This window comes from Pteropus vampyrus, unplaced genomic scaffold (assembly GCF_000151845.1).
Source record: "Pteropus vampyrus isolate Shadow unplaced genomic scaffold, Pvam_2.0 Scaffold423, whole genome shotgun sequence".
NCBI classification, from domain to species: domain Eukaryota; kingdom Metazoa; phylum Chordata; class Mammalia; order Chiroptera; family Pteropodidae; genus Pteropus; species Pteropus vampyrus.
In genome coordinates, this window is record NW_011889204.1 from 36108 (window position 1) to 52632 (window position 16525).

Consider the following 16525-nt stretch of genomic DNA (forward strand, 5'->3'; position numbering starts at 1 on the left):
GTGTTTCTGAAAATAGCTACTAAGGTGTTTTCAAATTCCCTTTTAAAATTATTTATGGATACAATTATATACTTTTTCTGCTTTTGTTTATTGTTGTGATAAATTATACAAAGAGGTTTTCTAATATTCAACCATTCCATTCTTATTTTTACATTCTTATTCCATTCTCTAGCTCATCTCATTATTATTTTTTCCTTCTTCTTTTTCAAAATATCCTCTAACCTCAAGTTCCATTTCATCTTTCACCCAACAGTGATTTTAGTTTTGTTTTATAAAAATTTCAGTGTTTTTTTTTTTACATAAGCCTGTTCAGCTTCTACCAATTGTTAACTTTGCGAGACTTCTTTAATGACTGAAGTTATACTGTTCCATATTGATATACAGTTCCAGAATATTAGAAAAAAAATTGTGTTCCCTGTTTTTAGGACACAAGATTAAATTATATATATATGGATATACATACACACACACACACTTTGTTTTTTTTTGGCAAGGCAACCCTTGGTTGACCTCACAGATTGCAAGGACCTTGTCAGCTTACAATCTCTTGGGTTTTTTTTGTTTTTTGTTTTTTGTTTTACGCCTACAGCACCTGGTCTTTCTAGGTGGTCTCCCATCCAAGTACTAACCAGGCTCGACCCTGCTTAGCTTCCAAGATTAGACAGGATTGAGCTTGTTCAGGATAGCATGGCCATAGACAAAATAATATTTCTTTTTTGCTAAGTTCTCCAGTGCCTATATATTTTGCTCATTTTTGCATATGCAAAGAGTCAAAAACTAGAGGTGAATGTTTTTCAATGTATGTAAAGCATTTGTCCCATTATTTTGTTTTTTGAATTTTGCTATTGTATGAATAGGAGCACCATTGATTTTGTTTACACTTACCATAACTTGCCTATTGATTTCAACAACTTTTGTGGCACCTGTCTTCCTGTCTCTCTTGTCGGATTCCATTTTTGACCCCGTGCCGGTCGATATCATCATCATATCATTCATTTACATTTGATGTTTTAAATAATACTTTTTATTCTTTTTTCCTTTTTTCAACTTTTATACTTCTTATTGTTTTCCTTTTCTCTTAAAATGCAAGCTATGTCTTCCTTTTATTTTTCATTATTTTATAAGGCATGATAGGGTCTGACTTCAATCAACCAGGGCTATTTCCAATTTCTTAAGTTTATTTTTGTTTGTTTGTTCGTTTTAATTGTAGTTGACATAAAATAGTATATCGGTTTCAGGTGTACAACATAGGGATTCGACATTTACATACCTTACAAAGTTGTCACCACAATAAGTCTAGTAACCACCTGTCACTGTAGTTATATTGACTCTATTCTCTATGCTGTACATTACATCCCTGTGACTTATTTCATACATATTATTTTTCTTCTTGAAGAAGTCTCTCCAACATTTCTTGTAATACCAACTTGGTAGTGATTAGCTCCTTTAGTTTTTTCATGTCTGGGAAGTTCTTTATCTGTCCTTCAATTCTAAATGATAGTCGTGTCGGGTAGAGTAATCTTGGTTGTAGATCCTGGCTTTTCATCACTTAGAAGATTTTGTGCCAGTCCCTTCTGGCCTGCAAAGTTTCTGTTGAAAAATTGGCCAAAAGTCTCATGGGAGCTCCCTTGTAGGTAACTAATTGCTTTTCTCTGATGCTTTTAATATCCTCTCTTTATATTTAAACTTTGGCGTTTTAATTATGATGTGTCTTGGTGTGGGCCTCTTTGGGTTCATCTTGTTTGGGACTCTCTATGCTTCCTGGACTCGTATGTCTATTTCTTTCACCAGGTTAGGGAAGTTTTCAGTCATTATTTTTTTGAAATAAGTTTTCAAATTTTGTTCTCTCTCTTCTCCTTCTGGCACCCCAAGGATTTGAATGTTGTAATGCTTGATGTCGTCCCAGAGGCCCCTTAAATTATCCTCATTTTTTTGGATTCTTTTTTCTTGTTTCTGTTCTGATTGGGTGTCCTTCAGTAGCCCATCCTCTAAATTGCTGATTTGATCCTTCATTTCATCCAATCTGTTAATTCCTTCTAATGCTCTCTTCATCTCAGATATTGTAGTTTTCATTTCTGACTGGTTCCCTTTCATGTTTCCCATCTCCATTTTTATGTTTTCTCTCTCTGTTAAAATTCTCACTGAGATCATCTACTCTTCCTCTAACTTCATCGACATCCTTATAACCAGTGTTTTGAACTCTGTATCTGGTAGATTGTTTGTTTCCACTTTGTTTAGTTCTTTTTCTGGAGCTTTGTTCTGTTCTTTCATGTGGGACATGTTCCTTTGTCTTTCAATTTTGGCTGCCTCCTTGTGTTTGTTTCTATGTATTAGGTAGAATTCCTAAGTCTCCCAATCTTAGTAGAGTGGTTTTATATAGTAGGTGTTCGATGAGGCCCAGTGGCACAGTCTTCCTGGTCGCCTGAGCAAGGTACTCAAGGTATGTCCCTTGTGTGACTTGTGTGTACCTTCCTGATATAGTTGAGCCTTGGTTACTGTTTGCACTTCGATGAGAGGGATTGAGCCTTAGGCTTATTGGTTGTGAGGGTTGGCCAGTGACGGGTTGACCCTATGGAACAGGATCCACTTTAGCAGGGCTCTGGTGCCTGCCCAGTCTGCCATCAGGTGTTTTCTCCTCAGATGCAGCCCTGGGTGGTGCTCTCACTCTGTCGCTAAGCGAAGCAGGCCACTGGGTGTGCCAGCCCAAGAGCCTCCTGGGAGGGGCCCCAACTGTAAGCCAAGTTCATCTGCAGCCTGTGCACCTCTGGGGCCACCTGGTCAAAGTCACCAAGCAATTTGCAGTTGGCTGCCACCTATGTTGGGCTTATAGGTGCCTCAAGAGGCCAAGCCAAAAACTGAGACTGGCTGCCACTAGTGGTGGGCTTGGGGCTGCTCAGCAAGAGGTACGGGGCACGCTGAAGCCAGAGGTTGCTTCTTTGGGTTTTGTGAGCCTTTGAGAGATTTTGGTAAAGTCCTCAGCATGTGCCGAGCCAGGACATTTGATTGGAATAAACCACTGGAGGCATCTTGGGTAGGCCTGCAAGTTGGGAGAGACAGAGTCTCAGGGAATCCTCTGGGCAGAGTGACCTGTGTTGCCCAAGTTGGTAGAGACTCGGATATGGCAGCTGCCTGCATCTGCATGCAGAGAAAGGGGAAGGCTCAACCAAGGAAAGTAGATACTGCCAGGGAGAAAGCCACCCCTCCAGCCATCGTCCGGAGGCCCCACAGCTTAGTGTCTCCCTGTACATCCCTGTCGCTCCTCGGGCTCAGAGCGAGCAAGGCCATCAGCAGTAGGTCAGGACGTGGGCCGTTTAAGAGGAATGTCTGCAACTCTCACAGCCCTCTGCCTCACTCAGCCACAATCTCCACTGGTTTTCATAGTCAGAACTTGTGGGGACTTCTCTCTCCCCGGCACTGGAACCTTTGGGATCCCATTGTGGGGCCAGGACCCCTCACTCTGCTGGAGCCAGGGTAGGGGGCTCTGCAGCCAAGATAACCCTCCAAATTCTTGACCATCAAACGCTGTTGTGAGACTGGCCATTTTGCGTCTCTGCCCCTCCGACTTGCCTCTTCTTCTGTATGTCCCCAGTTATAAGACTTCTGTTCAACCAGACCTCTCCATATGGTTGCTCCAAAATTTTGATGTAGTTTTGGTGTGATTGAGAGAGGAGGCAAGCACAGCGTTTATCTTGTATGCCATCTTGGCCAGTTACCCCTTAGGTTTATTTTTAATCTATATTTTTGGAGTTGTTACTTTTGAATTTAAAATCATGTTGTTCAAGTTTTCCATGTTTAAAACAAATCATTTAACTCAAATTTCCCATTACCATTCAGCTCAGCACTTTATGTTTGTGAATACACTTTGAAGATTCACATTAAAATAGTTACTATTATCTTGTAAAATAAGTCTTCTCTTTCTAGAATAATTTTCTGCATATTTGTTACATAATTCATTAAATACAAACCTAGGTTTTTCATATTTTTGATGCTATTAAAAATGGTGTTGTTTTATTTAATTATGAATTCCAATTTTTCAATGCTGTTATATACAAAAACAATTAACATTTGTATATTACCTAGCATCCTTTGACCTTGCTATACTTGTTAGTCATAGGAGGGTTTTTTGGCCAATTCTTTAGGATTTCCTATATAGACAATCATGTCATCTGCAAACCAAGACGGTTTTATTTCTTCCATTTCAAACTCTACATTTTAAATTTCTTTTTTTTCTTCTCTTTTTCTTCCTTCCTTCCTTCCTTCCTTCCTTTCTTCCTTCCTTCCTTCCTCCCTCCCTCCCTCCCTCCCTCCCTCCCTCCCTCTCTGTCTCTCTCTCTCTCTTTCTTTCTTTCTTTCTTTCTTTCCTTTCTTTTTTTACTATGCTTTCCAGTACAATATTCAACAAGAGTTGTAAAATGGGACATCTTTCTCTTGTTTTTATGTTAGGGGAAAAGTGTGCAAGTTCTTAACAGTATGATATAGTTATAGTTTTCTTATGGATGTTCTTTCTCAAGTCGAAGAAGTTTCTGTCTATTCTCAGTTTGCTGGGAGTTTTTACATGAATGAGTGTTAAATTTTGTCAAAAGAATTTTCTGCATCAGTTGATCTCATCATTCGATTTTTCTTCTTTAGCCTCAATATGCTGGATTATATTGATTGATTTGGAATATTGAACCAGCCTTGCATATCTGGAATAAATTCCACTTGGTCATGAATATAATTTGTTATATATTATTGGATGGAATTTGCTAATATTTTGTTGAAGATTTTTGCATCAATATTTGTGAGAGTTATTGATCTGTGGTTTGTCTTTATCTGCTTTTGGTGTTATAGTATTGTTGGGTTCATAGGATGAGTTAAGAAGTGTTCCCTCTGCTTCTAATTTTCTGGACAAGATTTTGATGAACTGGTATCATTTCTTCCTTAAATGTTTAGTAGAACTCACCAGTGAAACTCTCTGGGCCTGATACTTATGTTTTTCAAAGTTATGAATTATTCAGTCAGTTCTTTTTTAAAGTATGTAAGCCTATTTAAATTATCTATTTCTCCTTGTGTGAGTTTTGTTGTGACATTCAAGGATTTGGCCAATTTTTTTAATTTACCAAATGTGTTGACATAGATTTGTTCATAGTATTCTTTTGTTATCCTTTTAATATCTAGGAGATTAGTGGTGATGATCCTTCTTTCACTGATATTGATAATTTGTGTCTTTATCTATCTCTCACCTATCATCTATCTGTTTATTGTTTATGGTTAGTCTGGGTAAAAGTTTGTCAATATTATTGATTTTTTTTAATTTCCTTTTTTCTGTTTTAGGCTTAAATTGCTCGTGTGTGTGTGTGTGTGTGTGTGTGTGTGTGTGTGTGTGCGCGCGCGCGCGCACACGCGCGCACTCTCTTCTATTTCTAGTTTCCTACGTGGAAAACGTAGATTTTTAATTTTAGATCTTTCTTCTTTCCCAATACATGTATTTAACAGAATATATTTCCCACTAATTACTGCTTTTCATGCATCACCAAATTTTGATAAATTGTATGTTCATTTTCGTTTAGTTAAAGCAATTTTAAAATTTCTCTTGAGACCTCTCCTTTGACACATTTGTTATTTACAAATATATTTTCAATCTCCAAATATTTGAGGATTTTTTATCTATCTCTCTGTTATCGATTTCTAGTTTAGTACCTTTGTTGTCTGGGTACATACTTTTTATGATTTCTCTTCTTTTACATTTGTTATGGTTTGTTTTATAACCCAGAATGTGGTCTATATTGGTGAAAGTGAGTCTCCCTGTAATCTTGATGAGTATGTGTGTTTTGTGTCGTATCTTGGAGTATTCTATAAAATATCAAATAGATCAAATTGGTTGACAACGATGTTCATGTGAGCCATATTTTTACTGATTCTCTGCCTGCTAGATCTATAAATTACTAAAACAATGTGTTGAATTATCGAACTGTAATAGTGGAGTTGTTATTTCTACTTGCAGTTCTATCGGTTTTGCCTTAAATAATTTTATGTTATGTGTTTAGGTAAATACATATTAAATATTGTTAAGTATTCTTGGAAAACAAACCCTCTTTCTCCTTCATAATTTTTCTTGTTCTAACTCTTCTTCGTCTGGAAATAAAATAGCTACTTTACCTATTTCTTAATTAGTGTTAACAGGATATCTCTTTCTCCGTTCTTTACCTGTCTTTATATTCAATGGCTCTTCTTTGTTGACAAGATAAACTAAAAAGAAAATTTTAGTCATTTTGATAATCTCTGTTTTATAATTGGAGTAGTAAGGTCATTCACATCGAAAGTAATTATTGAAAAATAACAAGAAAGATAAAAACAAAAAACAAAGAAAAAAGTAATTATTGACAGATTAATATCTATCACATTTGTAACTGTTTTCTATTCATTGTATTTGTTCTTTGTTTCTTTTTTCCTCTTTTTTTGCTTTCTCTGGTTTTGTTTAACATATTACATAATTCTATCTTATCTCTTCTATTGACATATCAATCGTACCTCTTTTTTACGTGTTTTTAATTGTTGCTAAGATATTGCAACATGTTTTATACCACTTCACCTGTTGCCCAAGTATCTTATAACGAGTATTCCCAATTACTTCCTCCCATTCGTTACGACATTGCTGTTATTCATTGCTGTAATCATTACTTGTTCCAATCTGAGATGTTTGTGTTCTTGGTCAACTGCTAGGATATCACCTTGTGCTTCATTTCTACCATCTCCTGCGTTGGATCCACAGGTGTTTGATTATTATTACCGGTTTAGTTTTCTGGTTTTCTGGAATTCGTCCCAATGTGTTTTCCTAAGGTTATGAGAGTGCTGCTGAATATTCACAAACAACAAACAAACAAACAAAAAACTAGAACCATACTAGACAATTTAGAAAATTTTTGTAACATACTAATGTATAAAACAAATGTGAGACAGAAAAGGGCATATAATGCAGAAAAATATATATATGATACAGAAAAAGAAAATCATGTAATATAATACAGTGACAAAAATTTTGGAAGATATGGGTAGGATATATAAATAGGTGGGTGGAATTACATGCTTATGGAGAATTTAGGAAAGAATATATGCAGAGTAATTAAAATAGATTATGTGGAGGGAACAGTAACATGGATGGTAAGGAGAGAGAAATGTTCTAGGAAAAAATCAAAATAAGCAAAATAGTGATTGCATAAAATTTTAAGAGCATTTACAAAATTACATTTTAAAAACTATGTATATATACATATGAAGGAATAATGGAAATTTAGGTAAAATATTAAAAATAATGTTTATAAAGTAAGATTTCTCAACCTTACATGTCTGAAGTTTGTTTTGATTCACTCTGAGCTTTGAAGGGCTGGCTCTAGAGTCACAGTCATTGAAGAGATGGCTTGATCTATTCTCTATTATTCCTCCATAGGTTACTTGCTTCTTAATTCTTTCTGGAAGCTTTAAGTTTTTCTCTTTGTTTTTTGGTGTTGTCATTTCATAATGATGTACCTTGGAGGCTCTTTTAAAATTAATTTGTGTAAATACCCAATTATGCCCTTTCACAAAATTTATGATCTTTTACTTCGTGGTATCTCTTTAAGTGATTCTATTGAAATGTTTCTCCACTGCATTTTCTCATCCAGACTCCTTAACTCCAATGATGTGGCTATTAGAATACCTAAATTAAGCCTTAGCCGCTTATATTTTCTCTCAAGTTTACTCTTTTTTTTTTTCATTTTAATCTTTTTAATCTAATTTTCTGGAGTATTTCCTCAGTTTTATTTTATAACCATTTTAATACATTTTTTTTAAAAATTTCAAAATCATTTTTAAAGATATTGAAGTCTTTCGATCAAGGTGACAGAGTAGGAATATGCTGTGCTCACCTCCTCTCAGGACATCATCAGGATTACAACTGAACTACAGAACAACCATCATTAGACTCTCCTGAAGTCTAGCTAAACAGAAGTCCTATGACATACAGAAGAAGCTATGTCAAGACTGGTAATGGAGGCCTGGACTCTGAACTGGTCCCATACTCACATGTGGCAGTTAAAAGTCAAAAGAGATGTCTTGGCTATGGAAGTCCCCCATGAGGAGAGAGAGGCCCAGGCCCCATACCAGGCTTCCCAGCTCAGGGTTCCAGTGCCAGGAAGAAAAGTCCCCATAACTCTGGCTGCAAATACCAGTAGAGATGGTGGCTGAGTGAGATGGGTAGATCAGGGGCTGGAGTCCCAGGCATTTCTCTTAAAAGGCCCATGCACAGACTTACTCACTGACATACTACTCCCTCTCTCTGAGCTGCAGAGCTGGGATAGCAGCTCAAAAGGAACCAGCTACATACAAGGAGAAACTGATTTATCCAGCTTCAAGGCGAGGGCTGGAGGGGCAGCTTATTCCCAGACAAGTGCTGGCAGGAGCCATTGTTTCTTTGCTAAGCCCTCACACCACCCAGGTACCATATCTGAGTCTCCATAAACCTGACTACCCTGCTCTGAGACCCCGATTCTTGAGACCCTGCTGCATCCAGCTTGTGAGCACCCAAACCTCTTCTAGCCAGTGGATCCTCCAAATAAATGGCCTGACTTGGCTTATACTGCAAACTTTCTTAAAATCTCTCAAACATTCACAAACCCAGAACAAGCACCATCTGTCCTTGGCATGCCTCATAACTCTTGCTAAGAAGTCCCAAGCTCAGACAGCCTAAGTGTGCAGCTTAGCCTTCCCTAAGCACCTTTAAGCCCAGCACAAGTAGCAACCATCTGAAGATCACTTTGTAGAGCATACCATAGGCAGTGGCTGAGCTTGGCCAGAAAAAGAGTTCCTCCCAAGAGGTCCTAGAACCAACCTACCAGTGATCAGCTTCAGACCACAGCAGAACACTACCCAATCACCTCCACAAATGACATGCCCAAAGAGCAGACTCAGAGCCCTGCTAAGTGTATTCTGATCTATAGAGTCAGCCCCTGCACAACACCTGTTTCATTGTAGTCATGGCCAGTCCTCACAATCAATTAGCCTGAGGGTCAATTCCTCCCACTGATGTGCCAACAGCAATCGAGGCTCAACTACAGTAAGAGAACCCACTCAACTCACATAAGGGACACAACTGAAGCACCTGGCTCAGGTAACTAGGGAGACTGCACCACTGTGCCCAATAGGAAACCTACTATATAAGGCCACTCTACTAAGACTAAGAGACATAACAATCCTACTTGATATATAGATACAAAAACAGGGAGGCAGCCAAAACGAAGAGACAAAGAAACATTTCCTAAATGAAAGAACAGAACAAAACTCCAGAGAAAGAACTAAATAGACTGGAGACAAGCAATCTACTAGATGCAGAATTCAAAACATTGGTTATAAGAATGTCCAACAATCTCAGTGAGAACTTTAACAAAGAGATAGGAAACATAAAAACGAAGATAGAAAACATAAAAAAGAACCAGTCAGAAATGAAGACTACATTAGAGGTAATAAATAGGAAATTAGATGAAGCAGAAGATTAAATCAATGATTTAGAAAATAAGGTACCAGAAAACACCCAATCAGAACAACAACAAGAAAAAATGAGAATAGTTTAAGAGGCCTCCAGGACAACATCAAGCATATTAACATTCACATCATAGGGGTACCAGAAGTAGAAGAGAGAGAACAAGAAATCGAAAACCTATTTTAAAAAATAATGACAGAAAACTTCCCTAACTTGGAAAAGGTAGTAGACATACAAACCCAGGAAGCACAGAGAGTCCCAGAGAAGATGAACTCAAAGAGGCCCAAACCAAGACACCTTATAATTAAAATGCCAGAGGTTAAATACAAAGAGAGTATCTTAAAAGCAGCAAGAGAAAAACAGTTAGTTATCTATGAGAGAGCTCCCATAAGACTGTCACAGATTTGTGAACAAAAATTTTGCAGGTCAGAAGGGACTGGCATGAAGTATTAAAAGTGATGATAATCAAGGACCTACAAACAAGATTACTCTACTCATCAAAGCTATCATTTGGAATTGAGGGACAGATAAAAAAGCTTCCTAGGCAAGAAAAAGCTAAAGGAGTTCATTATCACCAAATCATTACAAGAAATGTTAAAGAGACTTTTATAAGAAGAAAAATATAGATAAAAAATATGAAAAATAAAATGACAATAACTACTTGTCTATCAACAATTACTTTAAATATAAATGGATTAAATGCTCCAATCGCTAGACATAGGGTGGCTGAATAGATAAGAAAACAAGATCCTTACATGTGCTACCTTCAACAGACTCATTTCAGTTTAAAAGACACACAGATACTGAAAGTAAAGGATGGAAAAAGATATTCATAAAAATGAAAAAGCTGGGGTAGCAATACTTATACCAGAGAAAATAGGCTTTAAAACAATGGCTATCAAAGGGACAAAGAAAGACCCAGTAATCTGGCTTCTGTGTATTTATCTGAAGAGACCCAAAACACTAATTAGAAAAGACATATGCATCCGTATGTTCATTGCAGCATTATTTGCAATACCCAAGATATGGAAGTAACCTAAGGGTCCATCAGTGAATGAATGGTACATTTATACATTGGGATATTACGCAGCCATAAAAAGGAGTGAAATCCTGCCATCTGCAACAACATAAATGGACATAGAAAATATTGTGCTGAGTTGAATAAGCCAGACAGAGAAAGACAAATGCCATGATTTCACTTAAATGTGGAATCTAAAAACAGAATAAATGAACAAACAAAACAGGAACAAACTCATAAATACAGAGAACATTTTGATGGTTGCCAGACGGGAGGATGTTGGGAGTCAAGGTGGAAAAGGTGAAGGGATTAAGAAGCACAAATTGGTAGTTACAAAGCAGTCATGGGAATGTAAAATATAGCATAAGGAATACAGTCAATAATATTGTAATAACTATATATGGTATTAGATGGATACCAGATTTATCAGGGTGATTATTTGTAAGCTTTATAAATGTCTAACCAGTATGTTTTACACATGAAACTAATATAATATTTTATATCAACTGTAAAAAATGTATCTAAGACCACTATCTCTTTCTGTGGTAGTTTTATTTTCTCAGCATAATAGAGTGAGATATGTATTCTCAAAGCTCTCTAGAAATATTATTTTGGAGGAATTTTTCTCTTGGTTCCTACATTATCCCCGTTTATAAAGTAATTTTTCTCTTTCTTTAATGTTATTTTTTTTTTACTCTGACATTGGAGAATTTTTTCAAATGTCTGTGGACTTGTGGTTATCTGTTCCTACTTAAGAAGAGGCTACAGAAATTAACCAATAAAACTTACTATTAAAGAATAAGGAAGGAAAATTACATAAATATCTCAGTGGAAACGTTTGATAAAATTCAGCATCTATTTATGGTAAAACTTGCAACAAACTAACAATAGGCAGAAACTTCCTTGATATCATTAAAAATATACATATAAAATGTAAAAGAACCCTTGCACTTTATGGTGATACTGAAAGCTTTTTCTCTAAGATTGGAAACAAGGAAGGGAAATCTGCTCTCACTACTTATTTTGACATTGTATTTAAAATCTTAACCACTGCAATAATATAAGAAAAAGAAATAATTTGGGGAAATTTTGTTTTATTTTGCCAATGATAAGGTTGTTTTCTATAAAATCCAAAGGAAATTTGTAATGCTTTACTGGGACTTACAGGTGAATTTATAAAGATTATGAATACATGGTTAATCTTTTTAAAACCAGTGCTATTTCTATACAATAGCAATAAAGAGTTAAAAATTAATACCATTTAAGGTAGCATCAAAAAATGTATAATAACAAAGGAACACATTTGATGAAAGATGTGCATGACATCTATACTGAAAACTATATACACTGTCAGCTAAAATTAAGGAAAACTACAAAAGTGGAGAGTGATTCAGGCTCAATATTGTTAAGATATCAATTCTCTGCAAATTTATCTATAGGTTAAATGGAAACCCAATAAATACCCAAAATACTTTTCTTGTCAAAATTGACAAATTGATTCTAAAGACATGTGGAAAACCAAAAGACCTAGAAAAGTCACGACAATCTTTCTCTAGTTGAATTCAAGACCTCTATAAGCTACAGTTGGTTGTTAAGCCAATATGCTATTGACATAAGGATAAATAAGTAGATCAATAGTACAGAAGAGAAAATCCAGAATTAGACGATTAGTTTTTTAATATTTTCATAAATTTGAGGTAGGAAATATTTCTTAGTACACTAAAGTTAAAAAAAACACAAAAGAAAAAGAATGGATAGATTGGACTTCATCAAAATTAAAAATTTCTCCGCATCAAAAGACACAGTCAAAATGAAAGGCAAACCCCAAACTGAGAAAAAATGTTCATAAGACATATATCAAACAAAATACTTCTATCTACAATAGAAAACAAACCCCTACACATCAATAAGTAGAAGACAACCCAATAATATAAATGGACCAACAACTTGAACAAACACTTCATAAAAGAAGTATGTCAATTTTCAATAAGCATATGAAATTATGATCAACATCATTAGTCATTAAAGAACAGAAATTAAAACTGCATGAGATATCACATCACACACTAGAATGGCTAAATTAGAAAACCTATTTCAAATAGACTTTGACACAGTTTGGAAGGTTCTAAAACAGTTAAACATACTTCCTACACAATGACCCAACAATTCCACTCCTAGTTATTTACCCAAGAGGAATCAAAACATTATGTTACAAAAAGGTTTATATGAAAACAGCAGCTTTACTCATACTAGTCCTAATCTGGAAGTAAACCAATTATCCATCAACAGGAAAACAATTAAACAGATTGTGATAAGTACACACAATGGAATGCCACTCAACAATAAGAACAAACTTCTATTCGTCCAACAATATGGATGATGAGCAAAAGAAGTCCTACAAAAGCATACATGATGTATTATTCCATATATGAAATCCAGTAACAGGCAGCACTAACATATGCTGATAAAAAGACAGCAGTGTTTGCCACTGAGAGGCTGCCTGGCTCCAGGTGGTCAGGATGCAAGTTGAGGGGACACACCCTGTTCTTCATTTTTCAAATAACACACCAGTTTTCAGCACCATGCCTCCCATTCATTCTCCGTTATCTCTTCAAGATTCCACAGGGCACACTGGTTGCTTTCCTGACCACTGAGAGCAACTTTCTTCTACAATAGCAATTAATGCTCCTCTGACCACTTTTTTGTCCTATAGATTTTGGTTGAAATCTCTCATTTGCCCAATGCCCCCCTGCCATTCTCTTTGCCATTGTGAACCCAATTTGCTTTAATGGAGTTTTTAATGGAAAGAACAAATGTTTCTCTTCAATCTGCTATCATTAACCAGAAACTCATTTTTTACAGAATTTGTTACAATAATGTGACATTATTATTCTCTGATGCAAATCAGGTACTAGGAAGTGCCAACAATTCCTTTCTAATTTCACAAAGGAAGCTTATGATTTTTCATAACATTTAGAAATACATCATGGGGATTAAACATTACTGTCAAAGAAATAAAACAATCATCTAAGAACCAGAATTAGGTTTACAATTAGTATTGTAAACCAGACTCAGGTTTACAATTAGTATCACAGAAACAGCAGCCATTTCTGAAAGTCAGATGCCTAAAAAGATTCACCACATACAATAATAGACAGATTTATATGAACACAAAGCAGACATCCCAGGACAAATGATTTATATTCTTGTGAAATTTCAATTTATGCCTTATCATATCATTATCAAACTACATCTTATTATTTATTAACTAGATTTAAAATTTAGGAATGGCTGTAGGTCAGAGAGGGGACACCATGTATTTATCATTCTGAGATTTATTTTCTCTTAATTGTTAAGATGCATTTTTAAGGTTAGATTCTATTGTTATTCCATTATATTTTATTCTTCTGTGGATGACCTGTTTACTCCATCTCACTTTTGTACAAATTAAAATTTTTTTCTTTTTTTAAATTTCCATCTCCAGCCCCCTCTCCTTTGACAACCATCAGTTTTTTCTCCATATCTACTGGCCTGTTTCTCTTTTGTTTTGTTTATTCATTTATTTTGTTGTTGCTGTTTTTAAATTCTGTGTGTAAATATACTCATATGATATTAATCTTTCCCTGTCTGACTGATTTCACTTAACATAATACCCTCAGGATCCACCCATGTCTTCTCTAATGTCAAGATTTCATTCTTTTTTATTGCTGAATAATATTCCATTGTGTGTGTCTGTATCACATCCTCTTTATCCATTCATCTATTGATGGTCATCTAGGTTGCTTTCATATCTTGGCTATTATTAGTAAAGCTGCAATGGATATAGCGGTGCCTATATCTTTTTGCATTAGTGTTTTTGTTTTCTTCAGATAAATGCCCAGATGTCGTGGAATTGCTAAATCAGATGGCAGCTCTATTTTTAAGTTTTCGAGGAAACTCCATACTGTTTTTCATAATTGCTGCATTAATTTATAATCCCATCAACAATGTACAATGGTTCCTTTTCTCCACATCCTCACCAGTACCTGTTATTGGTTGATTTATTGATGATAGCCATTCTGATAAGTGTGAGGTAATATCTCATTGTGATTTTAATTTGCATTTCTCTGTTGATTAGTGATGTTCAGTGTCTTTTCATATGTCTGTTGCCCCTCTGTATGTCCTCTTGGGAGAAATGTCTATTCAAGTTCTCTGCCTATTTTTCAGTTGGATCGTTTGGGCCTTTTTTGGTTTTAAGTTGTATGAGTTCTGTATATATTTTGGATATTAACCCTTTATCAGATATATCATTTATGAATATCTTCTCCCATTCAGTAGGTCGTCTTTCACTTTGCTGACGATTTCCTTTGCTGTGCAAAAACGTTTTAGTTTGATGTGGTGCCGTTTGTTTATTATTTTGTTTTCCCTTCCTGAAGAGATATATACAAAAAGACATTACTAAGAGTGATGTCGAAGAGTTTACTTCCTATGTTTTCTTTTAGAAGTTTTATAGTTTCAGGTGTAATATTTAACTCTTTATTCCATTTTGAGTTTATTTTTGTATATTGTGTGAGAAAGTAGTCCAATTTCAACTTTTTTTTGCATATATCTGTCCAGTTTTGCCAATACTACATATTAAAGAAACTGTCTTTACCCTCATTGTATATCTTTGTCTCCTTTGTCTTAGGTTAATTGGCCATAAAAGCTGGGATTTATTTCTGGGCTCTCTATTCTATTCCACTGACCTATATTCCTACTTTTTGACAGTACCATGCTACTTTAAAGCATAGTTTGATATCAGGGAGCATAATACTTCCCACTTTGTTCTTTCTCAGAATTTCGTTGGCTATTTGGAGTCTTTCGTGGTTCCATATAAATTTTAAGATTAGTTGCTGTAATTCTGAGAGAATTATTTTAATAGGGATTGCATGGAATCTGTATATTACTTTAGGTAGTAAGGACATTTTACAATATTAATTCTTCCAATCCGTGATCAAGATATATTCTTTTATTTATTTATATCTTCAGTTTCTTTCTTCAATGTCTTATAGTTTTCAGAGGACAGAGCTTTCGCCTCTTTGGTTAAATTTATTCCTAGGTGTATTATACTTTTTGATGCAATTGTTAATGAGACTATTTTCTTTCTCCTTCTGATCATTTGTTGGTGGTGTATAGAAATGCAACAAATTTCTGTATATATAGTGTCTATGTCCTGCAACTTTACTAAAATCATTTATTATTTTGAATGGGTTTTCTTGGTGAAGATTTTAGGGGTTTCGATATATAGTATCATGTCATCTGCAAATAATAAGAGTTTTACTTCTTCCTTTCAACTTGGATGCCTCTTATTCATTTGTCTTGTCTGATTGCTGTGGCTAGGACTTACAATACTATGTTGACTAGAGATTTTTAATAAAAAATATTCCAGATATGTTTAGGAGAAGATATATTTACAGTGGTTTTGACGGGGACAGACTGGACTTTTTCTGTCCTATGTATGCCTTTCCTATCCTCCATGCTTCCTTCTATAATATCTTTGTATATTGCTTCAATTCTGTTTATTCTTGTTTACTCAGAAAAACTTATTTTATATATGTTGGTTCTTCACAGCCTATTCTTCATATGTAAAATATTACAGCCTCCACAAGAATCTCAAATTATTGGTGACCATTTTATCATTGTACCTGTTGTCCTTAGGATGTCTGCAGTAAACCAGAATATAGACAGAACGCTTGTCTGTGAGATTGCCCTCAAGCACTTCAAAAAATATAAAGTGGAGATTTCAGATGCAATAGAAACGACATTTCCTTTCTTGGAAATTCTCCGTGACCGTGGATTCATCACCAATAAAATATATGAAGTAAGTGAGGCTTATTATGTCACAAACTGGTGAGCCATCCCCAAACTAAATTATGCTGTGATATTCTGGAATCAGATATCAGGGAACAGCTAGCCGACTGAGGAGTCTCTTATGAGTGGGGACCCTCTCAAGTATGGCTGTAAGCATACCTATAAGGCAAAAAGGGAGAGGAGAA

The 16525-nt window shown here is 35.4% G+C and overlaps 1 protein-coding gene and 1 pseudogene across 3 annotated transcripts in view; one reads left to right on the forward strand and one right to left on the reverse strand.

Moving 5' to 3' along the window:
* The window catches only part of SP140L (SP140 nuclear body protein like), a 47920-nt gene that overhangs the window by 2174 nt on the left and 29221 nt on the right, over positions 1–16525 (forward strand). For all 3 annotated transcript variants that reach the window (XM_011381025.2, XM_023523841.1, XM_011381026.2), the window contains exon 2: positions 16188–16350. In XM_011381025.2, the coding sequence (XP_011379327.1) occupies positions 16188–16350 (163 nt within the window). The remainder of the gene's footprint in view (positions 1–16187; positions 16351–16525) is intronic.
* Positions 581–699, reverse strand: LOC111732084 (annotated as a pseudogene).